The sequence below is a fragment of the Lepisma saccharinum genome, chromosome 10, assembly GCF_977018435.1.
Source record: "Lepisma saccharinum chromosome 10, izLepSacc3.1, whole genome shotgun sequence".
In the NCBI taxonomy this organism is placed as follows: Eukaryota; Metazoa; Arthropoda; class Insecta; order Zygentoma; family Lepismatidae; genus Lepisma; species Lepisma saccharinum.
The window spans coordinates 85,976,112-86,003,739 of record NC_139238.1 but is presented as its reverse complement, the minus strand read 5'-3'; the positions used below and the strand labels follow the sequence as shown (position 1 = coordinate 86,003,739).

General features: G+C 39.7%; 1 protein-coding gene across 4 annotated transcripts in view; it reads left to right on the top strand.

Annotated features, from left to right (window-relative positions):
- Nucleotides 1–3,571, top strand: part of LOC145994006 (RCC1 and BTB domain-containing protein 1-like) — a 114,947-nt gene extending 111,376 nt beyond the window's left edge. For all 4 annotated transcript variants that reach the window (XM_083130071.1, XM_083130075.1, XM_083130074.1 and 1 more), the window contains exon 12: nucleotides 1,619–3,571. In XM_083130071.1, coding sequence (XP_082986197.1) covers nucleotides 1,619–1,759 — 141 coding nt within the window. In that variant the 3' untranslated portion in view covers nucleotides 1,760–3,571. The remainder of the gene's footprint in view (nucleotides 1–1,618) is intronic.
- Nucleotides 3,572–27,628: the final 24,057 nt, after the last annotated feature.

Genomic DNA, 27,628 nt, shown 5'->3' with positions numbered 1-27,628 from the left:
TTCTTTGCGAAGATGACACAATGTATTCTTGTCGTGGAAATAACATTTGTTAGATTTCATAAATGCAGGGTGTCCCGAAAGTTTCGTAGCCGATTTAATAGAGAGGTGCGCGGAAATTTATAAAAAAACTATGCATTAACCCGAACGTTGCTCTGGGGCTTACCCAGCCTCGAATTAATGGGAACCTGGCGGGGGAGCGTGCTGCTGATCACGTCATCTCCAAAATGGCCGAGATCGAGAATGTGTGCGGCCCTACCCCCACATCCCATATATTGCGTTCATGGCACGGTGCTATATGAACGGGGAACTTTACCTTATTACTTAACTGCACTAAATACATGGCTAGCATAAATGATGTTGCGGATTTGGAATTTTACAGAATGTGAAATTGACATTCTTTATAATTTGGAAATCCACTAAGCAAAAATTAATCGAAAAATTCTAGTTCGACCAGTACTTGAAGGTTAGGTCCGGAGACCTTGCAGGCCACTTGCATAGAACCTTATCGTCTGTGAGCATCCAGATGCCAATGTGACGGTACTCCATCTTGCTGAAAGATTTACTCATGAGAAAACTTAATTTACGTGGCATGTATCTAAGTAAGGGCTTCCTTTTACTGCCAGTTCCTGGGAAAAGAGAGTGCCAGAGACCTTCACACTGGAACGTCCAGTAGAATGTTTTGTCCCAAAGGTCTCAGGTTCGGGATCCTTCTGCTGTCCACCCTTGGCAGGTTTTCTCGGAGTTTCTCCTCAGTCCCTCCAGATGGAAGCTATGGTGGTACTTGTCGTGAAATTCTGCAGCTTGCTTTTTTTTTCTTTTAGCCTGCATGGTTCACCCAGCCTCTAATAAGTTCATTCTTTGGCTAAGGGGCTAAGCTGATCATATTTCCTCCACAACTGACCGAGATCATGAATGTATGGCACCCTACCTTCACATCCCCATGTGCCTTCATAGCATGTTGTAATGTTAATTGTTAGCTTTACCTTTAACACACACACACACACACACACTGTGTTTTACATCGACGTTTTTACAAGATAAAGAACACCGGCTTGGGTTAAATGAAAGGATATCTCACTCTGCCTACTTATTCCAGAATCAGAAATGGTCTTCAGAAGTGAATTTGCCATGCCCAGAAATTTAACTAAAAAAGTGTTTTCTTGTGCATGGGTGTGCATTTGAAACCAGTAGTTACAAAAGAAACGAGAATTTTTATCCATAAGTGCATGTTTCACTCACAGTTAAACTTCATACAGTGTAATTGTAGTAATAAATGCGTAATTTTTTGCATTGAGTGACAAATGCAAGGAAACCTTGGGAGTTACAAATTCATCGCTTTTTAAAATATTATTTTACAAGGTTTTAACATTGGAATGAAATTCAAGAAATTCCATTTCTACAAAAAGAAAAGCTTTTCTTATTTTCTAAGTAAAGTGCTAAATACTGTATGTAAACATTCTTTCTCACCTCAACACATTTCTCTCCCAAACCCTTCGGATCCATAAGTAGACGCGACACCTTCAACCAAGTTCCCCAGTCACGTTTCATCCAGTTTCCTCCCCCATCCTCTGTGGACTGTTCCTCCTGATTGCTTCATCAAGTGTTTGTTTGATTCTAGGAGCTGGAAGAGTTTTGCTTCAAATTCGCGCTCAACCACATGACCGCTGTGATTCAGACTGAAGGGTTCTGTGGCCTGGACGAACAGACTGTGAAGAACTTCATCACAAGGGCAGCCAAGTATGGTGCGTTCAAGTCGTAACCTGCCAGCTGCTATATCCTTCCACTGTGGTAACTAGTGTGCAGCGTGCGAGCTAGCTTTTTTCCAAGAAAGCATTTAGTCCGTCACCCCCAAGGAACCATTGACATTCCCCATGTGACCTCACCTATTGCATCTGCTGGCAGTAGTCAGGGCTCCTGCCAAACATGCATGTGGGCACATGCATACCGCCCCCCCCCCTCACCCTTCAGTTACCAGCTACGGATGCAAGGAGGTGATCTCTAATCTGTGCGTGTTTATTTTCTGATGTACAGAGACCTTTAGAGGGAATTAAAGTTAACAGGAGGACTTGAGTTTGTACGAGCGTCATCCAGAAAAAAATAAACGTTTTAGTGTAAAACAGAAATGACAAATGATGTGTGCAAAAAATTTATGGTACAGAAACTACATATCTTACTATACTTTTCCACATATTCGCCATACCCATTCAAGCACTTACCATAGAGTGATACCAGTTTGTTGATACCGTCATTGCACTCGGTTTCCACCGATGTATTCCACCATGTAGTGACAACGTCTCTGAGTTTATCAGCCATGGCAAAGTGCTTTTCAAAAAATTCTAGACCAGATTATGGCAGAAGATGAGACATGGGTCGCCTATTCAACACACAACAGCAATAGAGTGCTACCTACCAGATTGCCTACTAAGCCAAAAAAGGCCAGGCCAAACAAACACTCCGCACGCGAAATGTTCTGGCAACTGTTTTTTGGGACAGGAAAGCATCTTACTCATTGAGTTTATATCACACGAAGCAACAATCAATGCTGAGGCTACTGCATCAAACACTTCAAAGGCTCCATTGTGCCATAAAAAACAAAGGTCGCAGTTGAATACATTGGCGGAAACAGAGTACAATGATGGTATCAACAAACTGGTATCACGCTATGGTAAGTGCTTGAATGGGTTTGGCGAATATGTGGAAAAGTAGAGTCAGGTATGTAGTTTCTGCACATAATTTCTTTGCACACATCATTTGTCGTATGTGTTTTACATCAAAACATTTCTGGATGACCCTCATATTTTTGCAGCTGGATGTAGTTTCAGATAATTATGTATTCCCTCAAATATAGGTTTGTGCAAATGCCTATGAACGACGCAGTCCAGTAAAGCATTTGAAAATAATCTATCAAAGATAATACTTTTAGCATAAAAAGAACTAACAGTAATTGCCAACTTATATCTCCCTGTAAAGTATCAGGTGATAACAAAACTGGTTGGATATTTTGAAGGTGTGAAGTGTATTCTTATGCAGACACTATTGGTGACGACATATCTACATTTGGTTCTTAGTCTGCATGAAGATGACAGCTGCCTGACCAATGTTACCAGTGTACACGTTTGAATTTTTTCTATGGTTTGGAATGAATGTCCATTTATTTACATTGACCTGATTTACAAGGTAATTTTAAGTATTACAGGTAGCAGCTACATTGTTCACTATTTTAAAGTTATGAATTGTATTAATTTTAATAGATTTACCAAAAGAATACAATGTTGAATGGGACAAGTTCAATGAGAGTATTTTGAAACATCACTTTTTTCCGCATTGAAAATCATTGTTTCATATATAACACAGTATTGTTAATGAATGTACATATTTGAGAATTTATGCACATGTTTGTTTATAATTTGACATGAGTGAGAGAAGCAATTTTCTTGTTTTTTACAGTTTGTTATATTTTGCGTGCATGTTTTTCTCTGATCTCATGTACCTTAATAAATGCATTTGAAGTCAGGTGATGCAGATCTGTAAATCATGTTTTTTTTTACGTATGTGAATATTGAATATCATAAAATGATTTGCTTAATAATTGTTGTGTTTTTTATTTTTTTAAAAAATCCTTGATGCTGCCAGGATCTTCTTAGAGGCAATATTTTGTAAATTAGAGTGGCCTGTTTTCTAGCATAATTTGAATACTGTATTGCATTTACGTATGATTTGAAGGACTGTTTGATTAAACCTCGTACAAGATTTGTATGAAAAATAGGTATAGCTGGCAACATTTCTGTGACATTATCTGAATGTTGTACTCAACTGACTGAGAACCTTCAGATTATTTGCCATCCTGTGGTCCTGAATGAAGACATACTATTTCACAACACCATACTTTTGTTGTCTTCAGTATGGCCCAGATTTTTATGTAATTACATTTTTTTTACCTTTCCATGTAGCCAAGCAAAAATGTCCAATACCAGACGATCTTAGGAACGATATACAGTAACTTCATGTTACATATTTTGAAGTATATTACATGTATTCTATTTGGAGTACATATTTTTACACAAAATCCAACATTTGCATCATTTCTCTACTTTTTATTGAACAATGCAGATATATTTCCCACAAATATTGAACATGTGATTTGTATAATTTGGTTATTTCTGACTGTAGTAATCACCAGTGTTTGAAATGGAAATTGTTAGGTGGGAGATGTTTGAGCCTTGGTGCTAGTATCTCCCACTTCTTTGACCACTGCCCATAACCTTGCTTCCACGTAATCTTGTTTTAATCCATGAAAATCACACCCCAGAAAATAAGGCTACATGTGACCATATTTTGCAAATACTCTTTGTCAGTTCCAAGAATTGTGATTTCAGGTCAACAGTTCTCGCCCTGATGGAAATTCTGAGAAATCAATCCAATGAAATCTGAAAATAGGACACAAATGAAGGAAAGGGCTGAAAGACTACAAAAACATTATTACACATTTTAATATACTCATATATTTTATAAACATTTCATTGTTTTTTGTATAACTACATACAAATCTGAGCCTTAATCAACAGGGTTCATTGATATCTGTTAATATAAAAACTATTTTGAAACTTCTCGTAACTTGAGTTTTCTCAAGATTATTAATCCCACGATGATGTACATGCAGTTGCACCTTACTTTTTGGACAACCTTAGTGGTAATTTTGAATTTATCTTGGTCAGGAGACATCTCTTGGATGAAAGAACTGGAAACTTTTCAGTTGTGGAAGATTGAAGCTACACATGTCACAAACCGATCACTTGCAACTTTGTTTCATAAGTATGCAAATACGCCCAAGTATCCACTGATGGTTTAATTGTGTATATTGAGTGCAGTTTAGCCATTGACAGATCACAACATTACACAACTGATATCAGTGCCTAGCTTTAATCGTACTTACCTTACCCCATGGCGCTACAGCCCTTGAAGGGCCTTGGCCTCCATAACGACCTTAGTCCATTCTTCTGTTTGCAGCCTTACTCCTAGCTGCCTTAGATCTGCCTCTTCATCATCCAGCCATCTCTTCCTGGGACGCCCCTTCATTCTTCTACCTCCTGGTTTTCCGCAGAAAACTTTCTTTGACCCATTCATTCTGCATTTGTTTCTATTCACCATTCTCCATTCTTCATCACAGCTCCGGAAATCTTCCTCAGAACTTTTCTTACCCAGGTGTTCAGTGCAGTCTCGTCTATTTCTGTCATGCACCAGCATTCTGCTCCATGAAGTACTACTAGACGTATGATTGTCTGATAGATCCTTATCTTCAGTTTGCATGATATTAATGATGACTTTAGTTGCTTATGTAATGCATAATAACATCTGTTATCTGCTGCTATTCTAGCTTTAATTTCTATTTCTTGTTCATTCCTTTCCGTAATCCTTAATCGTACTACTCTCGAAGATAATTGACTGTGTCCATCTGTGTTGGCCATCACCATATCTTGCCAATACTTGGATTGTGTTCAATAAATAAATAGATAATTAAATACTATAAGAACTAAGACCTATCTATATCGCCAAATCGAATACAACAAAAGTTTTACTTTTACAAGTTGAATCAGTCAAATATCAAACAAAATTTAGATTATGTAGTGGTAGCTAATGTTGTATGTTTCTAGTTATATTTCGATCTCTCCTGGAAGTCACAGTCTCACTGCACCTTATTACACTCTTAGTATAAAAGCACTTTTGTTGCACTTCTGTCGCTAGTAATTTCACTTCTAAGTAATTCTTTTTCTTCCTAGGATGACAATTTTGTAATGGTTATTGTGCATTTCTGTTTCTTTCCGGCATCATTTTGAACACAATTCTTTCATCGACACTTTTTACTGTTTTCAGGATATTTCAATTTGCATTTCATGGATCAATGGAATATTTCAATATAGTAGCTCAGTAATTTCTGACCACCTGCCTATTTGCTAGCACGTTGCTTCAATATGCTGCTCCCTTGCTGTGCCAAATTTTTAGGTGGTTTAAATATTTAGCAGACACGAAGGCCAAATGGTATTCAGGTTAGTTGAAAAGTATGTGAAGTATGTATAGTCAGTAGGTGAATTTTTTTTTTTACTTTGGGGGGGGGTTGTTGCAAGGATTTTCCCTATTTTTGATGGGGGAGATAAGTGCACATTATTATTATTACTACACTACTACAGGGTGTTCCGAAAGTTGTCAACCCGAAATTTGAGTGATTATAACGTTAAAACTGACATCTTTACACAGTTTTCTGTATTTGTCCATTGGGATATTTTAAAGTACTTCTGGTTGCCAATTTATTCCATTCAGGAAATTCTATAAATTAATAGAGTAAAGTTTTTCTGGAATGATCAGGGAAGAAAAATAAATGACAAAAAGAAAAAGAAAAAAGTGTAATTTTAGTAATAAATAATCGTGGTTAACAACACTAGCAGTTCCAAATTTTGTCAACATACGCATGGAACGTGTGCCGAAGCACAAACCAACCACCTGCATGAAAAACTAATCATTTTGCTGTGAACTTGTTGAAGGATTATTGCTTGCATAGGGCCTCTTCAGCCTAGTCGGCGATCTTGGGTTAGACACTGTTTGTGCCTTAAATTCGTTGTCATCCGCTGTTGACTGTCGCCCAGCACGAACCTCGTCTTCCAGGCTGAAATTCCGTGCTTTGAATCTGTCAAACCGTTGATTAATTCACCTATAGCGTCGTCTTCATATACGATGGGCGTTCAAGTCAATCGGGGACTTTTTTTTCCAGGTTTAAATAGATGCCTAGGCTGGAGGTTTTGTATGCAGTAGGTATTGGCAACTGTGTGCTGTTACTGGTAGGCGGCGCTCATATCCCACGCTTCTGCATAGACCGTTATTCAAGATGGCGGACAACAGTGTGAACGTCTACATGGAACAGCGTGTTGTGATGAAGTTTTTAGTGAATGAGGACAGAAAAGCTGCTGAAATTTACAGAAGGCTTCAGGCTCAGTATGGTCATGAGACACTCTGTCGCAGTAAGACATTTGAATGGTGTAAGCGCTTCAAAGATGGCCATATCTCGGTCGTGGTGGATCACAGCCACAGCAGTCATTCCTGGGAACATTCAGCACGTGGAATGTGTCTTTTGGGATAAACAGGGGATTATTCATATTGATTTTTTACCCCATGGTGTCACTATCAACAGTGAGTATTACTGCCATGTTCTGCGTGATGAGCATAAGAGTTTACGGAAGAAACGTCCGGGTTTCATCACAAAGGGTGTTCTCTTTTTGCAAGACAATGCACGACCGCATACTGCTCAACGCACATTCCAAACATTCCAAGAAATCGGCTGGGGGATATTACCACCCCCACCCCCTATAGTCCTGACTTAGAACCAAGTGATTTTCACCTGTTTGGACCCCTGAAGGAATTCCTTGCAAGAAAACATTTCAACACTGATGATGAAGTGAAGAATGCTGTCCTACAATGGTTCCGCCGTAATGATAAATCTTTCTATGCCGAATCATTCCAGGTGTTAGTTAAACGCTGGGATAAGTGTATAACTGTAGCAGGAGGTTATGTAGAAAAATAAATCCAGTTACCACAATTTGTTCTTCTATTTCTTAAAAAAAAAAAAAAAAGTCCCCGATTGACTTGAACGACCCTCGTATATGTCACAAATCTGTGCAGCAGGGCCTCGCCGGTGGCATAGTGGTAACGTCGTCGAATTGTAATCAAGCCGTTTCGGGTTCCATACCCGGTGCTAGCATATAGTAGTTCGGATCCCGAACTGTAGGTTCAGTCCAGATTAAAGTTGAATTAAAACAACCACCTGAACGTTTTGTGTCGTTTTGTCGAAAATGCAAATTTGACCATTCATGTTTATATTAACACAGAAGCACTGCTTCGACCTCACGTGACCTAACATCACTTACAGTCAAATGTCCAATGCAGCGTTGCCAACCCCCCCGATAAGAAAAAAGTGCTGTTTAATGTTTGAAATTACGCTAAATGCTGATATATTGGGCTAGGATCTATAATAATAATAATGAATTATTGCTATTATTGATTATTAGTAATAGTATTTTATTATTGTAATTATTTTTCGGATGATTGTAATTTTAAGTTATGCATCTACTTTTGAAGCAGGGTTCAACATTGAACTAGAGAAAGGTTGAAATGATTCGTCGACTACAAAGCTGAAAATTTGTTTTATTTGTGCCCCACAACTTTCTACCGATTTCTTGCCATGAAATGTTCCTCTCGAGGTAAAAAGGGGAGAATAAAGGAAAGATGAAGAGAAGAGCATGTCCCTGGACCAGAAATAAGATTTGGATATAATCTTATTTTTAATTTCTGAAAATATCGTCTTTTGAAATGGATTCCTCCCTCCCAGAGTAGCAAGTTTGTAAATTATTCTAGATTTTCCCATTATGCAGACGCAGGGTGCCAGGTGCCAACGAAGATCAAATTGGGCCAGGTTTAGCAACATTATGCTAGGGTTGACATCGCTGATTCGAACGTTTCATCTGCTTCCTGCCATGTGGTTCCATAGGGGGTGGGGGGTTTAATATACCCGTGTTGAAAACGCTTGGAAATTCCTAGATAACCCAATACAAGCAAGGTCTTCACATGAGAGAGAACACATTTTCTTATCAAACGCAAGCAGTGATAGAAAAAAATATATGTATGTAAGACTAAACAGCGGAAAGGCCTACTCGAGCTGGCAAATACCAACAGGAAGACTTCAATGATGTTAGCGCAAGATGGAAACGCGATTTATTTTCCCTGCCTTTCATATTTTACCACTTCGCTTCCATTCGTTGCGCATTTTTCATCCTCCTCTTTATTTGATTCCGCGGTTGACTCGTAGTCATGGGAACCGTGTAAACGGACCTCTGATTTACCCCCCTCCACAACCCCCTCCTATGCTCGTACACAGCGAGGTTAGAATCGTTGCGAAAGCACAAGGAACCCTTTTCACAGTCAAATTTGACGCACGCACTATGGCGAAGCGAAGAAATACGAATCCCACAGTGGTACCAGATCCGTATTTCAAATGTTGCCAGCGCCCTGAGACTTCAGTTGGCACTGATATTGCTCCAGAAATTTTGTTTATTCGTGGATTGAGTTATTTAATGTCACTTCTATGATGTCGTGTGATGTATCTTCAACGTTGAGTCTTTCTTTCTCTTGATAAATTTATGCGAAACGATTGGTCCGTTTTCCTAGAACAAAAGAAGAAAGGTCGAACTCGATCGTGGAGCCATCTGCTTGTGTTCCACCGAAACAGTAGTAGGTTGTATTCCCCTCCTGCTGTTCTTATTCAACGGTGTGTGAAGGAAAAGTAAAATCTTATCTGCGCCGGAATGTTTTCATGGGGGGAGAGGGGTTAAACATTCAAATGTGGCGCTTAGAATTAAATTTACGCTACTCACAGCCCGTTCGAAGCAACGGATTGTGCTGAAGGAAGCGAATGCTGACGAAAAAATTGTTCAAATTTTCACCATCAGGTGCAAATGTGGCGCTTAGAATTAGAATGTCCCTACTCCAAGCCCGTTCGAAGCAACGGATTGTGCTGAAAATCCGTATGGAGGCAATGTTGACCATGGTGAAGCGAATTCTGATTAAAAAATAGTTCAAATATCCAGCACCAGGTGTGAATGTGGCGCTGAAGTAACAACCACCAGTAATTTGAGTTTGTGTCTCTACAGCAGTGTTCAACATGCGCCCTGTCAACGTCAATAACCTTTCGTAAGCCTAAGACAGTGTGATCATGTACGAAGCGTTTGTCGAAATGTTAACTGTGCACCAGATTTCAGAGCCACATTTTCGCCTGGTGGTGAAAATTGGAACTAATTTTCTTTTCGTAAGCATTCTCTTTCCGTTGTATCCATAGTCTCTATACAAAGTTTCAGCATATCTGTTGCTTCGAATCGGTTCCAGAGGGCTCGTAGAGCAACTCTTGGTGTGGTATTATATGGGGGTTGTTCTGAACGGTCGAGAGATTCCGTAGTAACCCTTCCGTAGTGTTATGCCCTCTTGTTTATGACATCACCAGGGGCGGGATTACCGGCTTACCACATTGTAGCACTGCATCTGTACTGAAAGGTACCGTTGGGAATACGCGGAAGTAGTAACTCTAGATGAAGGCAGCTAAATGTTGTCTCCGAAAAACAATTTATCTCAATTAGATTGCATGTGTAGTATGCAGTGTACATTTTGACCTTTATCAAGTTTTTTAAAATTCCCTTAGGAGTTCCCATTTCACATTTAAGGGAATTGGAATTGGAATTTCAGCCGAGTTAAAGGCAGAGGGATGTTTTTGGTCGCAATTTTATTGAAGAAAGTATCCAAATTTAATTATTTTTCTCCTTTTCCTATCCGTAATGGCATTCAGAGTGCTTTTTCTGCAGATGAATTCGCCCATCCCATCTTAAAAACTGGTGCGCCTATGATCTAGGGTGAACAGATCAGTTGAAGCAAAACGGACACACCATCACAAAAATGCAGTACTGAGCAGTGACGTCACCAGAGAATTTTCCTCAAATCATGATTGCTGTAAGTCTCTCTCTCTCTCTCTGTCTCTCGTTCTACTTCATATAGAGGCTCTGGGGAAGTCAATGCCGATGAAAATAAAATTAGTTCTTTCACCACAATGTGAAAATGTGGCTCTCAAATCTGGTGCAGTGAACAATATTCCGAGAAACGCTTCGTGAATGATCACACTACACCGTCTTATGCTTCCAAAGCGTTATTCACGTTGACATGGTGCATGTTGAACACTTCTGTACGAACACAAACTCAAAGCACTTGTTGCCGGACCCTGTGGCCGAGTGGTTAGCACATCGCGCTGCAACGCCAAGGATCCCGGGTTCGAATCCCGCTCGGGCTTGGTTGTTTGTGAATGTCCATTCATCATCACTCATCCCAATCTTCGCAAATTAGCCAAGAGACACAAAACGCGAAGTAAAATAAACTAAATCAATCAATCAATCTAAGTACTTGTTACTTCAGCGCCACATTTCAGCCCGGTGGTGAAAATTTGAACTATTTTTATCATCATAATTCGCTTCCTCAAGGTCTCCATAGCCTCTATACCAAGTTCTAGCGCAATCCATTACTTCGAACGGACTCCAGGGGGCTTTTAATAGAGGACATTTTATTCTAAGCGCCGCATGTCCACCTGGTGGTGAAAATTTGAACTACTATTCTTTCTCGTCAGCAATCGCTTCCCTATGGTCTCCATAGCCTCTAGACCAAGTTTCAGCGCAATCCGTTGATTCGAACGGACTCCAGAGGGCTCTGAGTATAACTAACTAACTAACTAACTAACTAACTAACTCTCTAGCTTTCTTAAACCCGAAGGTTCATGGCTGCAGCAACACAGGCCTTCCATCTATCCCTATCTTGAGCAAGATCTATATATTCTTTTCCATCCCTACCGATTTCCCTTAGGTCCATCTCAACGTTGTCCCGCCATCTTCGTCTTGGCCTTCCTATAGGTCTCTTACCATCAGGTTTCCCAACAAGAATCCTGTGAACTCCTCTTTCCTCTCCCATTCGTGCCACATGGCCTGCCCATCTAAGTCTTCTTGATTTAATTATTCTAATAATATCTGGACATGAATACAAATTATGTAGTTCTAAATTATGTAACCTTCTCCACTCACCTGTCTCCTCATCCCTTTTAGGTCCAAATATTTTCCTAAGGATCTTATTTTCAAATACTCTCAATTTATGTTCCTCTTTCAATGTAAGGGACCAACTTTCACAACCATATAATAATACAGGCAAAATTACTGTTTTGTATATTTTAACTTTTAGTTTCTTAGATAATAAACGAGAAGACAAAAGTTTATGAAGAGAGAAGTAACATGCATTTCCTGAATTAAGCCTACTTTTTATTTCCTCTTTAATATAATTTTCATTTGTTAATATTACTCCTAAGTATTTGAATTTGGAAACTGGTTCAAACGAGTTGTTATCAATAATTAGATTTTGATTATTACCTAACACTTGGTTTCGGCCTGTAAGCATATATTTAGTTTTCTCTTTGTTAACTTCCAAACCTATCTCTTTAGCAGTTTTGAAAAATATTTTAGCATTATTCTTAATTGTATTGATATCATCCCCTAATAAGTCTACATCATGTGTATATGCTAACAACTGAGTCATATCATTTAATTTTAATCCTTCGTTAGTTTCTTTTACCTTCCTAACAGCATATTCTAAGGCAAAATTAAAGAGCAATGGAGATAATGCATCTCCTTGTTTTAACCCATCATGAATTGTAAATTTGTCAGACATATTAATACCCACACGAATTTTACTTTCTGTTTCACTGGTGCATATTTTTATCATACTAACAAGCTTCTTAGGTATTCCAAACTCTATAATATATTATATAATTTATCTCTTTTGACCGAATCATATGCTTTTTTGAAATCAATGAATAGCTGATGGACAATTTGGTTATGTTCCCACTTTTTTTCAAGTGTCTGTCTGATGTGAAAAATTTGATCTGTAGTTGATCTGTTACGTTTAAATCCACATTGATAATCACCTATAATTTCATTAGCATATGGGGTTAGTCTTGTTAAAAGAATGTTAGATAATATTTTATATGTTGTTGAGAGTAGAGAAATTCCACTGTAATTATTGCAATTCATTTTATCACCTTTTTAAAACACAGGAACAATTATGGATTCTTTCCACTGTTGAGGGATTTCTTCTTTATTCCATATTAAACAAATTAATTTATGAATTTGACATATTAACGAATTCCCACCATATTTAATTAACTCAGCTGGTATTAAATCAATGCCAGGTGCTTTGTTATTCTTTAGCCTTTTAATAGCATCTTTAACTGCAGTCAAGTTAGGGCTCTGGGTATGGGAACTTCATTGTGGCCACCAGTAGGCAGTGGCGTAGCAACATATCGCGAGGCCCTGGGCAAGATTAGAATGCGAGGCCGTTCTTAAAATTTGAGTCTCGATGTGAATCGTTCAGGGATACGTCAGCAAGTTATCATATTTAAATAATGATAATAAATTGCTGACGAAAATGATATTTAATAATTTCACTCACACTAAAAGTGTCTTTCTCTGTTTTGAGGATGATTAAATCTGAAGCTGTAGGACAGGCCCGTACCCAGCGGAAGTGACATGGGGGGGGGGGCATTACCCCTCTCGAAGTATGAAATATTATAATGTGAAGATATAAAAACGTACGAAAATAGCATTGACGATTTTTCAGATTGTGCAAGAATTTCGATTTCTTCCTCGCATATACGTATGTGTTTATTAGGGACAAGGCAGGCTCCAGAAGTCTGCAGTCTGCTTCACTGAGTAATTTTTGTTTTATAACAATTGATGCAAGGCTGCAAGATATCTAGATTTAGTGAGGACAGTCCATTCTTTTTAATCCCTGCCCCGACTTTTTCAAACTGCAGTTGTGTTGCGAAAATATTTAGTTTTTCCTGCTGTGTGTTACGCCACTCATTTGACGTATTCATTCAAATTATAACGTTTAACTGGAATACAAAACCAGGAAAAAAAGAATGTTTTAATTTTATTGCCCACAAAAATTAGCCTTTTCATAATTTTTCTCACTTCCATTTATTACATTTTTCATATCAACCGTTTGGGACGCAAAGCCCTGGGTGGTCGCCCACTTCGCCCACCCCTTGCTACGCCACTGCGCAGTAAGTATATATTTCCTCCTGAACTTCTGTCTTCCTTTCTGTGCATGTATTTCCATTTCTTTGTCTCCTTTATCCTCTGTTGCTCTGTTTTCTTTCCATATTCGTTTCTCTACTTTCTATGTTTATCTTTTCTTCTCCCTATGCTTATCTTCTATTTCGCTTTCAGTTTTTCTCTCCCCTTCCACGGGGCCATATGGGGTGACCTGAGAAGGCACCAAAAAGGCAACTTCATTTCCACCCTGGTAACTGCTTCTTGCAGGCTAACTTGCCTCAGATGCCTGGACCCCAAGACAAATTACTAGTCTGTGAGGTCCTGAGACCCATTGCAGCCTCACTCCAACTAGTGCATGGAGATTTTATCCCCGGAAACAGTATAGGGACTTCTTGAATACAAGGCTTATTTGTCACTTTTGGCTAATTACGACGACGTTGATGAGTGATGATATGATGAAACTGATGAAAGGATACTCGCAAATAACACCTACGCACATGCCCGAATTCGAACCCGGGAGGTGCTGACCGCCGTGACGTAGTTGCTAGCACATCACGCTACGACGTCAGGAGTCGAGGGTCTTCCCGGCATGGGTCTTCCTTGCAGTTGTCCCTTCATCAAGTTCATTATATCATCACTCGTCTTCACCTTCGCAATTAGCCATAATTGGAAGAAAAGAGATTGCTGGCAGGCCCGTAGACAGAAGTTTTATTTCGGAGGGGGGTTCGGGCCTCATCCCTCATCAGCATCCGCGGCGAAATAGTTGTAGCGCAGATGCCCTGAAGACAAATTTCTCAGTATATTACAACTTATTACACAAGATGTTTAGTTGTGCTAAGAAAGTAAAATTAATGACCACTATACACTATTTAAATTAGATATTTGTAGGATTTCGGGCGAGGTGGGGGTGGACTTCAGCCCCCGAGTTCTGTCCCTGGCTGCATGCTTGATTGCAGGAACCAACTCGATGTTATTTTTGAACTCCTAAATTGTGTTTCATATACAACAGCACGGTTGGCAGAATAGCAGCATATTCAGGGAACTGTCCCTCAAACTAAATATTTGAAACAAGTGGAAGAAGATATTGAAGACGCAGACAGATGGAGAGAAGGGTGGGAGAGCCCTGGGGACCAGCAACGAGAACAACAAAGCATCCTCTTTGCCAGAAGCATCTCAACTCTTGATCCGGTGACGGGTGGCTACCGACGGAGACAAAACTCGCTCCTGGGACCTGTGCGTATTGATTCCCGTCTTTTATTGGAAGTCCGGTAAACAGGGGGACGATTGTTTGCTCGCAAGGAGCACGAGCCGTAAAAGATGGATTTATAGGCCGGCTGCGGTTATGCAGATAAGGTCCGGCTGTGGCCTGGTTCACGACCGGCTGCTGGGTGAGTTAAGAGGAGAAAATTTTGTTTGGATGGGTGCAAGGGCTGGCGATGATAATGTCAGGTGTGCTGTGCTGTATTTCAGTGCTAGAATTTCCCCCCTTTTCTCTCTATTTCTAACGCTTTCTTCCGTTCTTTTTGCACTTTCTGTCTTCCACTTTTTCATCTTGATTCGTTTTCCCTCTGCTTCTCTCACTCTTGTCTTTATTTTTTATTTCCCCATCTCTTTCTATCACTATCTATATCTTTCTTTCTTTCTTCTCTATTTCTCTTTGCTCTAAATGTGTCTCTCCCTCCCTTTGCTTTTCTGATTCTTTTTCATTCTTTATTTTTCTTTTCTTTGTTTATCTCTTTTCTTGCCTTATGATACTCTTTTTCTTCCTTCCTCCAGTTATCCAATCTCCCTCTTTCCCGATTTTTTTGTTACTTTGTTTCTCTAAGTCTCCTTCGCCCTTTTTCCTCTCTCTTTCGTTCTCTCGTACTTTCTTTATCTTTCTTTCCTCTTGTTTATATTCGCTTTCCTCTGTTCTACATCTTTCTTTAATACTTCTCTCCGCCTTACTATCTCCCTTTCTCTGATTCTCTTTCACTCTTTCATTAGCTTCCTTTTCTTTGTTCGTCTCTTTTCTTGATGGTTTGATTCTATCTTTTTGTTTCCTCTATTTCTTTATATATCCTCCTTTATCTTTCTTCCTTTGTTTCACTTCTTCTCTCTGTTTGATCATCTGCTCCTCTTAGTCTCTCCCTCCCATTCCTCCTCTAATTCATTCTCTATCCCTTCCATCTCCATCTTTTTTCTGTTTCTTCCTTTCCGAGTTTGGCACTCATTCTTTCATTCTCTCTTTATCTTTCTTCCTCTGCTTCTATCTCCTTCTTTATCTCTCTCTCCCTTTCTCTATTTATTTCTCTTCTTCTATGCTTCTCAATCTACCTCTCTTCCTGTGTTTTTCTCCTGTTATGCTATACCCTTGTGCAAATTAATTGAAACAAGGCATGTTTTCTACATTACTCTTAATCGTGTACTCAAAACAAACACGAAAAGTCAGTTAGATCATTTGTTTTGTTGGCTGATGCAATCATTACGTCAGGTTACTGTATTGCATCAGATTTGAGAATCCTGTCCAATCGCCATAGTGTTCATTGACTAATGCAATCATGACGTAAGCAGCTGCAGTATTGTATCAGATTTTAGAAACCTCACCAGATGTGATTCGACCGCAGGTCGAGATGGATGTGACACCTAGAAAATGCACGAAGATCGTAACTTTGCACGAACAAACAGCTAAAACGTATAGAGAGATCGCGTCAGTGGTTGGTGTGAGTTTGGCAACTGTCAGTCGTGTCATCAAGTTGCAGGAGGAAACCGGATCGGTTTCTCCTAAGCGTAAAGGAAAGTGTGGGCGTTCGAAGAAAACAACTCCTAGAGATGATGCTTACTTGTCTCGACAAAACAAAAAGGATCCCCGCAAAACGAGTGACGCACTGAAAATGGATTTGCAGGAGAAAGGAATCAAAATTGGTTCCTCTTCAGTTCGCAGGCGCCTTATTGCGGTTGGACGAAAAGCCAGAAGACCTGTCAAGAAACAGCTTTTAACGACAACACTGAAACGAAATCGGTATAAATGGGCAAAGAAGTATAAGGAATGGACGAAAGACCAGTGGCAAAATGTCTTATTCATCGACAAAGTCATTTCTTTGTACAGGGTCAGCATGTTCAAAGGTCACAGGGAGAGAAGCCTCGTGATTGCCACATCGATCAGTCGGTCAAGCACCCACAAAAGAAGATGTTTTGGGGATGTTTCAGTTATTATGGTGTCGGAAGCCTGTATCCAATTGAAGGAATGATGCGCTCGCAAAAATATATTGAGGTTCTACGAAAGTGTGCTATTCCAGAGCTGGAAACGAGGTATCCTAACAGTACTGGGATATTGCAGCAGGACCTAGCCCCCTGTCACACATCGAAAGTGGTGAAGAAATTCATGACAGAGCAGCAAATACAGGTACTTGATTGGCCAGGGAATTCTCTGGACGTAAATCCTATTGAGAATTTGTGGGCTATATGCAAAAGTCGCCTCCGTGCTGTGGACTGTACGACTATAGAGAAGCTCATTCAGGCGCTCATTCAAGTGTGGTACAGGGATCCAAAAATCAACAGTGACTGTTCGAAACTAGTAGACTCCATGCCAAACCGTGTTCAAATGCTGCTTAAAAATAGAGGAGGTCATATCCGTTACTAATGTACGTGTAGGTGAGTTTTGTACATGTATATGTGAGTTTCGTACAATAAACTACTAAATTCATGCTTTGTTTCAATTAATTTGCACAAGGGTGTACTTCCCTTTCTCCCTCTGTACGTCTAGATTCTAATTCTACTTTTATACCTTCCTCGTGTAGATTATTTGGGTGCGCAAAGAATATGTGAAGGTGGGCTAGACCTCCCTAACGCCCTCCTCGGTAGCCACGATCACGATAGGGATTCTGACAAGTCCAGTGATATTCCTAGACCAGAGGGGAAATTTTCCTGTCGTGTGCTAAAAAATTGCCGTCTTCGACAAATAAGAAATAAAGAAACGCTAATTGCAGGGGTTGACCAGAACTTTCGATCTAGGAGGATGTAAGTACGATTTTAAGGGTGTGAAGGCGTGTTTAGCATCCAATTAGACCTTTGTAATTAATTTTGTGTGTGCGTGTGTGTGGGGGGGGGGTAATTGAAGGTGGATAAAACATTGGACAATACCATATAACACCCATATAATATTGTATATTTTATTAGAACAGAAAGCTAATTCTCTCGAATCTTGGCTATCAGAATCCCAGACAGGAAACACACTAGGAATCCAAGGATTGCTGAGTAAGATGTTACATCAGTCTTGATGAGTCTAACTAACTAACTATCTAGCCTTCTTAAACCCGAAGGTTCATGGCTGCAGCAACACAGGCCTTCCATTTTTCCCTATCTTGAGCAAGATCTATATACTCTTTTCCATCCCTACCGATTTCCCTTAGGTCCATCTCAACGTTGTCCCTCCATCTTCGTCTTGGCCTTCCTACAGGTCTCTTACCATCAGGTTTCCCAACAAGAATCCTGTAAACTCCTCTTTCCTCTCCCATTCGTGCCACATGGCCTGCCCACCTAAGTCTTCTTGATTTAATCATTCTAATAATATCTGGACATGAATACAAATTATGTAGTTCTAAATTATGTAACCTTCTCCACTCACCTGTCGCCTCATCCCTTAAGATTTTCCTAAGGATCTTATTTTCAAATACTCTCAATTTATGTTCCTCTTTCAATGTAAGGAACCAAGTTTCACATCCATATAATACTACAGGCAAAATTACTGTTTTGTATATTTTAACTTTTAGTTTCTTAGATATTAAACGAGAAGACAAAAGTTTATGAAGAGAGAAATAACATGCATTTCCTGAATTAAGCCTACTTTTTATTTCCTCTTTAATATAATTTTCATTTGTTAATATTACTCCTAAGTCTTTGAATTTGGAAAATGGTTCAAACGAGTAGTTATCAATAATTAGATTTTGATTATTACCTAAGACTTGGTTTCGGCCTGTAAGCATATATTTAGTTTTCTCTTTGTTAACTTCCAAACCTATCTCTTTATCAGTTTTGAAAAATATTTTAGCATTATTCTTAATTGTATTCACATCATCCCCCAGTAAGTCTACATCATCTGCATATGCTAACAACTGAGTCACACCATTTAATTTTAGTCCTTCGTTAGTTTCTTTTACCTTCCTAACAGCATATTCTAAGGCAAAATTAAAGAGCAATGGAGATAATGCATCTCCTTGTTTTAACACATCATGAATTGTAAATTTGTCAGACATATTAATACCCACACGAATTTTACTTTCTGTTTCACTGGTGCATATTTTTATCATACTAACAAGCTTCTTAGGTATTCCAAACTCTACTAATATATTATATAATTTATCTCTTTTGACCGAATCATATGCTTTTTTTGAAATCAATGAATAGCTGATGGACATTTTGATTATATTCCCACTTTTTTCAAGTGTCTGTCTGATGTGAAAAATTTGATCTGTAGTTGATCTGTTACGTTTAAATCCACATTGATAATCACCTATAATTTCATTAGCATGTGGGGTTAGTCTTGTTAAAAGAATGTTAGACAATATTTTGTATGTTGTTGATGAGTCACTCTGTGTAATAAAACAGATTCAAGGAAGTAAACAGGGACATCGACCTGGAATTCACGGCAGCAATCCTTCGAGAATAAATAGTGCGGATTCTGATAGAGTGACAGAATTCGAAAAACATTAGACCAGAGGGACAGAGCTGTGTTAGTAACCTCTGAGAACGGTCACTCTTCACGTCGACACGCTGTTGGGAAAAGGCTATTGTACGAACCAGCAACCACTGAGAACAACATCCGCTCCTAGTTGAAACAGGTAACTTTCCATTCACCATGCTGAAACAATCTTAGGGAGACTAAAATCCAATTTGTGTGTATTGTGTGTTCATTTGCTGTGCCAAACTAATCACTCTCTGCCTCTCGCAAGAGTGAAGTTAAGAACGCCAAGCGAGTGTGAATGATGAAACGAGCAAATTTTTCGATCCCGTCGTTCTTAAGGGAACGATACAATACATTTACAAAATTCGCTGCATTTTCAGTCTTTATTATTAATTAAAAGTTCTTACGCTTCTTATCTCAGTTATGATCACATATTCTCAATCGCTGCCATTTTGGAGGTGATGTAATCAGCACCGCGCTCCCACCGCCTTTAACCCCCAGGGTTGCTCCCAGGTACCCATTGATTCGAGGCTGGGTTAGCCCCAGAGCCGCTTTATGCGTGGACAAGGCCGGAAAACATGCTATATACCAGTGTTTAAATCCTGGAAAAGTCATATAAATGTTAGGGAAATTTACTGTGTTTATGGAAAATCAACATTTTTGTAAGTAGTATTATTAAAATTAGAACACCATTAAGCCTGGTTTCCATGTTTATGAAAAAATATAAATATGCTGACCAAGGCAGTAATTTATTTTATTAAAAACATAAACTAAACGTAATCGTTTAGTTTATGTTTTTAATAAAATAAATTACTGCCTTGGTCAGCATATTTATATTTTTTCATTAAAATTAGGTTTTTGGAACAAAGAAAAAAGTACAAGAAATAAATATGTTGTGTGCAAACTATACTTCAATTTGATATTCTGAATATTAACAGTAGTTACATTAGAAATTGTACATTAAATACTCTAGGAAAAGGTCATAATTATTTTTATAACTTGGTGTATGAGAAGCATAGTGACGTCACAGCGAGTGTTGGAAGTGATCGCCATTCGCATGCCTGCACACGTTGTTTCCAATTTCTTCACAAAATATTGAATGGAAGACTTTGCAGGCGGTTTCCGGACCCCAAACTGTGCAATAAATTGTAGCTGGGATGTCTTTATGGACTCCGTTTTCCAGTACGTGCGAATGATAAACACACGCTGTTGCACTGAGTACCGACTCACAACTGCACTGCTTTGTTACTGTACTGTAATCACGAACCACTGACTGTAAGCACGAATTCAACCGAACCCGAACAAACACGAACCACTATCAGGTGCGTCACAACAGCAGGGCCAAGAACTCAGACTGAAAGCACACGTCCGTACGATTGGCATTTAACGGCAGAATCGCCCAGACGCACGCGCATACCCATGCAATGACCATCTCCAGCGACGTCACCATGCTTTTCAAACACCAAGTTACGTCCGTAGCAAATTTCATTACATTATGACCAGTTGATTGTTGTAAGGAAAATCAGGGCCGAGAGCGAGTCATACACCCAGTATTACGTAAAAGCTCCCGGCAACTTCTATTCAGTTCCCCTTCTCGTCATTACTTTCAGCTTGGTTAAGTAGAATTCTGTGTGTCGTGTTTAGCTGAAATGTAGTGACGTTCTCACACACATGTACATGAATATGTCCTAATGACTTGGTCTAGAAAATTTTGGTTCTTGGTCTGGAAACCCTAGAAAAGTCTGGGAATTTTGATTTCACGAAATTGTTGACACCCTAGCAGTGGTGTAGTGTAGTAGTGCAGGAAATAGGGTGTTATGTTATGCCAAACAACTCCGTAATTAGTGCAGATAGCGAGAAATTGAAAGAGGGAAAAGTTGTTGAAAATATGAAGTTTTCAATATTGAATTTTCAACGTAGATGCACCGGTGAGGAAACTGCCTTGTTGCCACATGCTTTGTTTTTAAAGGGGGGCATTTCCTCTATTGCAATATCGTTCTGTACTAGGTAAATGAAGAACTGGTGATGATAATTAGGTGTAAAGAAAAAAAAGCCACGTACAAGGTGACCTTCGTAGTGGAGTGGTGTTATAGCGCGCTACGACGCCAGGTGTCCCGAGTTCGAATCCCGACCTGGACATGACTGTTCTTTTCGTGTCTCCTCTCATCACATCATTACTCATCCTCATCGTCGCGAGGGGTGCCAGGGATCATCTTCTGGTAAAGCACCCAAAAGTCAAGTTCACTTCCCCGTAGTTCACCCAGTAATAGCTTCTTGCAGGCTAACGAGGCCTGGATCTGCGGCCAGGATAGTCCTCTCTGGAATTCTGTTGTCCTCTGTTTTTGAGTGTACCGAGTGCTCCTTTACAGCCGCAGATTTTAACCTAATTACGAAGATTTTATACTCGGAAACAGTATAGTTTGAATTTTTGATAAATAATGATTGAATCGTATCGTACCCAAGACAGTGACAAGTCTTCTGTCAATCTTAGCATAGCAGGAAACATACCAAGGAATGTGGAATAAACAATTAGGCAAACGTTAGGTTATTGACTTGAGAGACGGGTATGGGATGAGCGTTGGAATCGAGAGGGAGCGAGGACAATTCGCGAGTGAACGGGATAGCGTAAGGATTGCAGATTGGAGAGAGAGAAAGGAAGTGGAGCATAAGGAGAGTGAATTCTGACAGGAAGGTCAGACATGTGATAATTGAGAGGACAAGTGTGGAAATAACGTTCATCTAATTGTGAGGCAAGTAATATCCTTTTCTAGACAAACAGAATCCAATTATTGTAAATATTAATTATTTTGCCATTCCTTTGAATGTAACCTCTTGCATATATCACATTTAGGCCAAGCGAGTGATAACCATCTGAACGATGAATAACTACACCACCCAATAAAATCTAAAGATCTCTAGTTCGAACCCAACGCAGTAATAACATTGCGTTACGGAATGACTTACTTTTAAAATTGAGTGAGGACGTTTACAATAGACATCTTTTATTTTCTTGTTGAGAGCCTGTCCTCTTGTCTGATATTAAAATTAATCAATCAATCATCGTCGCGATTAGCTAAATGTTTAAGAGAAGCGACGCTAAATAGAAAAAAAAATGTGTAAATATGTGAAGCATGCAGCACCCAACCCGGATTCCTCAACTCCTCCAAGGACAAGACACACCCACAAATGAAAGTCTGTCCACCAACTCTGTCACTGAGGTGATGTCCCAATTCAGGAACTATGACGAAAGGAACTGATATTTTCACTGTGTTTTACGGGAGTTTCGTTTTTTCCCTATTATATTTTGAGTATATTGTAGATCTTTTGCTTGTAGGTTAGATTAGGTTATGTTAGCAGTTGCACAGGTGTGTGTAATGGCAACTACAGGGTGTTCACGAATTAAGAAGTACCTTTTAATTGTCAATTACGTTTAACAATGAGAACATATTTAAAATATTGGCAACTTTTTATTTTCTGAAGATAGTAACTTAGACATCACAATGACAATTTTATCTGTTTTCCAAATAATTATCAACTTGAGCTTATATTAGTGCAAGCTTGGAGATCGTAATTGGCTTTCCTCCTATCTGTTCGTGGCTTACCAGATTTTTAAGGTGTGAAACATTTAAGTGTTACGTTTGCATCAAATAACTTGTTGATTCTTGAGAAAGTGTCACTTTCAAGTGCTAGAGGTCCACGTTCCTGCAGCATTCGTCGCTGAACTTCAGCTGCACCGCAGTGGCGGCGATTGGGTTCCAAAAGCAGGGGGGGCAAGGTGCCAAAACTGGGGGGCAATTGCCCTCCTTGCCCCCCTAATCGCCGCCACTGGCTTCACGTTATTGGTCATGGAAAATACACATGCACATTTGACACGCTGCTCAATACTTAGGCGACTTCCTGCCATTCTAAACAACATCCACTTCTTCAGCAATGTCGGTTAGATTATACATACGTGTAAAGAAAGATAAAAAGGAAAGAATAATATTAGCTCAATTAATACAAAAGTTACATTGTGACAAAAGGTGCCCCCTTAATTCGTGGTCACATGAGTACTGCATGGGCCATTTTCGCTCGCTCGTTCTTCTGCGAGTCTCCCACGCTAGAGCTTTTGCAATGGAAAAGTATTTTAATATGACAATAATCGTAGATACATGTGTAAAATATCCGTCCTGGCAGTTTCAGCCCACAATCATCCGTTTCGTTTTCAAATATAATTGTGAATTGTTTGCCTGTTCGACTATTATTCGCTCGAGCGAAGAAGCTCTCGATTCCATACGCTATCTAGCGTCGTCCGTACGAACTATTTGGCGCTGGAAGGAAATCCTCTTCTGCAGCACACTGTCAACTAATTCAAACGCCAATTCAACCTCCCTCGAGGCAATTACTATGGCTTGTGTATTTGGGAAGACCGTTCACTGAAATATCCAACTGGTATAGACCAGTTTCTGAAATAGCACTGTTTTCATTGGAATTTCCATAGTTCCTGAGTTGGGAAATCATCATTGGAATTTCCATAGTTCCTGAGTTGGGAAATCATCATTGGAATTTCCACAGTTCCTGAGTTGGGAAATCATCATTGGAATTTCCATATTTCCTGAGTTGGGAAATCATCATTGGAATTTCCATAGTTCCTGAGTTGGGAAATCATCATTGGAATTTCCACAGTTCCTGAGTTGGGAAATCATCATTGGAATTTCCATATTTCCTGAGTTGGGAAATCATCATTGGAATTTCCACAGTTCCTGAGTTGGGAAATCGTCATTGGAATTTCCATATTTCCTGAGTTGGGAAATCATCATTTCAATTTTCATTGTTCCTGAGTTGGGAAATCATCATTGGAATATTCATAGTTCCTGAGTTGGGAAATCATGAAGCGGGAATAAAGCGTCACTGACAACATCGGTGTCTGCTTCACATCGCAGAAAACGACAGAGGACGCTAAGCAATAACGTAAGTGTCCCCATGACGAACAAAGCACGTGCCAACAAGGCAGTTTTTCAATTCCCATCTAGGTTCGTAACATTCACATTGAAGTGTGCAGCCTTCCACATTTTAAGGTGCTTTTTCCATGCCCACTTCTGTGGTTAAAAAGCTTTGGAGAAGAGACAGTTTTCATGAATTGCATGACTTCATCCTTCACCATTTTCATGCCGTAAACTTAGGAGTATAGCTTACCTGAGCAACAAGTGTAGTTGCTGCAAGTGTACATGTCACTGGATTGACAAGGCTAATCTGTCCTCTGTAGGATCGAAGTCACTGTAAACAAATACACCTGGCCGAGATAAATCATATTGTCTATTCCAGTAGCGGCTTTGCAGGAATGTTGCGCGTAGAAATATAGTGCATGCAACGTAGCTGCTATATTCAAGTTGAGGGACCTTATATTATGATCTGTAGAGCCATGGGCGTCCAGAAGGGGGGCAAGGGGGGGACGTAGCCCCCCCGGAAAATGAAAGTCAACCAAAAAAGATGTATTTTACACATATAATTTCATTTTAGCCACAATAATATGTGTTAATTATTGCATGAACACCATAAATTCAAATTTAAGCAATGTTTTTTTAGGGAACAACACTATTTTTGGGGAAAATTTGCCTTCGTTTGCCCCCCCTGGAAAAAAATACCTTCCTTGCCCCTCCCTGGAAAAAAATCCTGCAGACGTCCATGTGTAGAGCTGCGACGAATGTATACATGGGCAAGATAACACCAGATCTAACACACAGGAAAGGAACTATTTGTTCTGAGAAACGTTATTGGTTGTTGGAATAGCAACTACGCAGGAATCTCACGTTAAAAGTATAGTCAGAGGCGTGGCGTGCATGTAGCCGCTGTTACCGCAGGTAACACCAAAATATAAAGAATTGAAGAACCCGTCTTAAAATATTATTACGTACATAAACTGGTAATATTGTCGTAAAGTAAACATTGCAAACTGCCATTTTTTCTGACACCGGCAAAAGCGAAGAGGAGGACTGATCCGGTACCCTCCACAGGCAACATGAGGAAGGACCCTGAGCCCACGCAAGGAAGACTTCGCGTTGCGGCAAAGACTGTTATGGCGGGAGGAGGCGGCGGGCTGTTTAGCCGGCGCAGTTGCCGGTGATGCTTACAGGAAACATACCAGTGTTGCCATATTCAATTGACAGAAAAGAGCTAAGTCGCCTAATCGGGTCTATCTTACTCTGACGGTGTCCAGTCACACTGGGGAACGATGGCGCAGTGTTAGTAGCGTCGCCGCCTTATAATCAAGGGATTCCGGTTTCGATACCCGGTGGAGGCACAAGTGGTGCGGATCCAACTTTAAACTGCCCCGATTACCATTGTTCATGAAGTGGACTTAAATCGCCAAATCAAAATTTAAAAAAATCAAATCACACTGGGGCAAAAGCAAACTACCAAGTGATATTTTGTATTTACACTAAATATCAGCGATTATGAAAGTCCTCTTTGTCCTTCTTCGACATCATGGGCGAGAAGGAGAGGAGAGGGATGGGTATGGTCAAGGGGTCCGCTGTCCTTCTAAAAATGTCAACCTAAAATTCTATATTTCACACATATAATATTATTTCGGTTACAGAAATTTGTGATAATTGTTGATAATACTGATTGACATTGACATACGTTGTAGCAGGAATGCAATAATTTGGGATTGAAGCAATGTTTTTGAGGTGGTAGAACTGTTTTTGGGTGAAAACAATACTTACAAGCATCATTTCCCGATTGTTATCTTAGCACGCTCTGAAGTGTCAGGTGTCGCAGGTTCGAATCCTCAGCAAGAAATGGTTATTTCAATGTTCGTTGTTATTATTTTACTTACATAATTATAAAAATTAATAATTACATACACAAAGAAATAATAATTTTATTTCAATAATTCACCACGCATCGTCATCGTCACGATTATCCTATAAAGCGAAAGCCTTAAAGGTAGCAAAGGACGTAAAATATACGAAATGGTAGTGGTGTCAGAAATGAGATTTCAGTGCATTTAGCGAAACATGGGAGTGGGAGTAGTTAGGAAACAGATGAAGACTACATCTACTCTACATACGTCTTATTTGAAACGAAAAGTTTCGCGATTTGGGCAAATCTGGTTTCAAAAGAACTAAGATGGCAACATTAGTAGAACGGGACTTCTTGCAGGTTCCGAAGGAAATATTGGGGAAGGGTAGATGCTGAGAGGGGAGGGGGCAAGGAGGGTGCTTTACGTGTTACAAAAGTAAACAACGGTTTGTGGGAGGGACTGTGCAGCGGGAGTTTTGTGACTGGTGTCTTTCGTCTTTATGTTGTTTTCGGGCATTGTCAATTAATTTATGAAGCTTGCTCCGAGTTCCGAGGTGGCGGGTTCATCCTATCTGGACAGTGTGTGTAATCGTGCGATAGAAGATATTTTGAAGCAATCTTTCGGTTCGTTATTTTGCAGAAAAAATCGAAATTGTGGCGAAAGGGAGGCCAAAGCCTATTTTGAACGATTTAAAAACCAAGTCGTCTGCTGGATATGACCGACATTTCAATGTTTCGTGGTATAACGACTATCCGTGGTTATGTGGATGTGTGCAGTTGTCGAAACACTTTTGTTGGCCATGTACTCTATTTTCGGGTGGAAAAAAAAACGTGTCGAATTCAGATGTGGATAACATGGACCATGACGCACCCAAAAATTCAAATTCAAATGAAAAACTTCTCTTTATGACAGCATCATGGAAGTTTTTTGATTTGATTTGATTGATTTTGCTTCGCTTGTGCCACTTTTGGCTAATTTGCGAAGATGGGGATGAGTGATGATATGATTAAATTGATGAATAGACATCACAAACGCCCATGCCCAAGCTAGGTTTCGACCCCGGGATCCCAGCATCATATAACTATTTTCAAAGTCGGATTGATCTGCTCTATAAGTAGCCTTCGATGTTTCTGTAAGTATCAAATTACGTATTATTGTGTCAACAACCAATGTTTGCGATTTCACTTTAGTCCTTATGTCAACATTTTTTTCTGATTAATAACTTTACCAAAATCTAGTATTGAATTGCATACGTACCAGATTAATATTATATGAACTACTTGGAAGACATTGGGGGGGGGGGCATGAGGTGGGGAGGCGCCCAAGTCTCCCTTAAATGTCCTACTGATAACCGGTAACACTTTTAAAAATCCACGCCACGCCACTGAGTATAGTCATACCAAAAGTACTAGCTGCTATGTTGAAGTTGTGGGACCTTATACCGGGTGACCCTGTATATAACCCTCTGGAGCCTGTTCGGAGCAACGGATTGCTGTGAAACTTGGT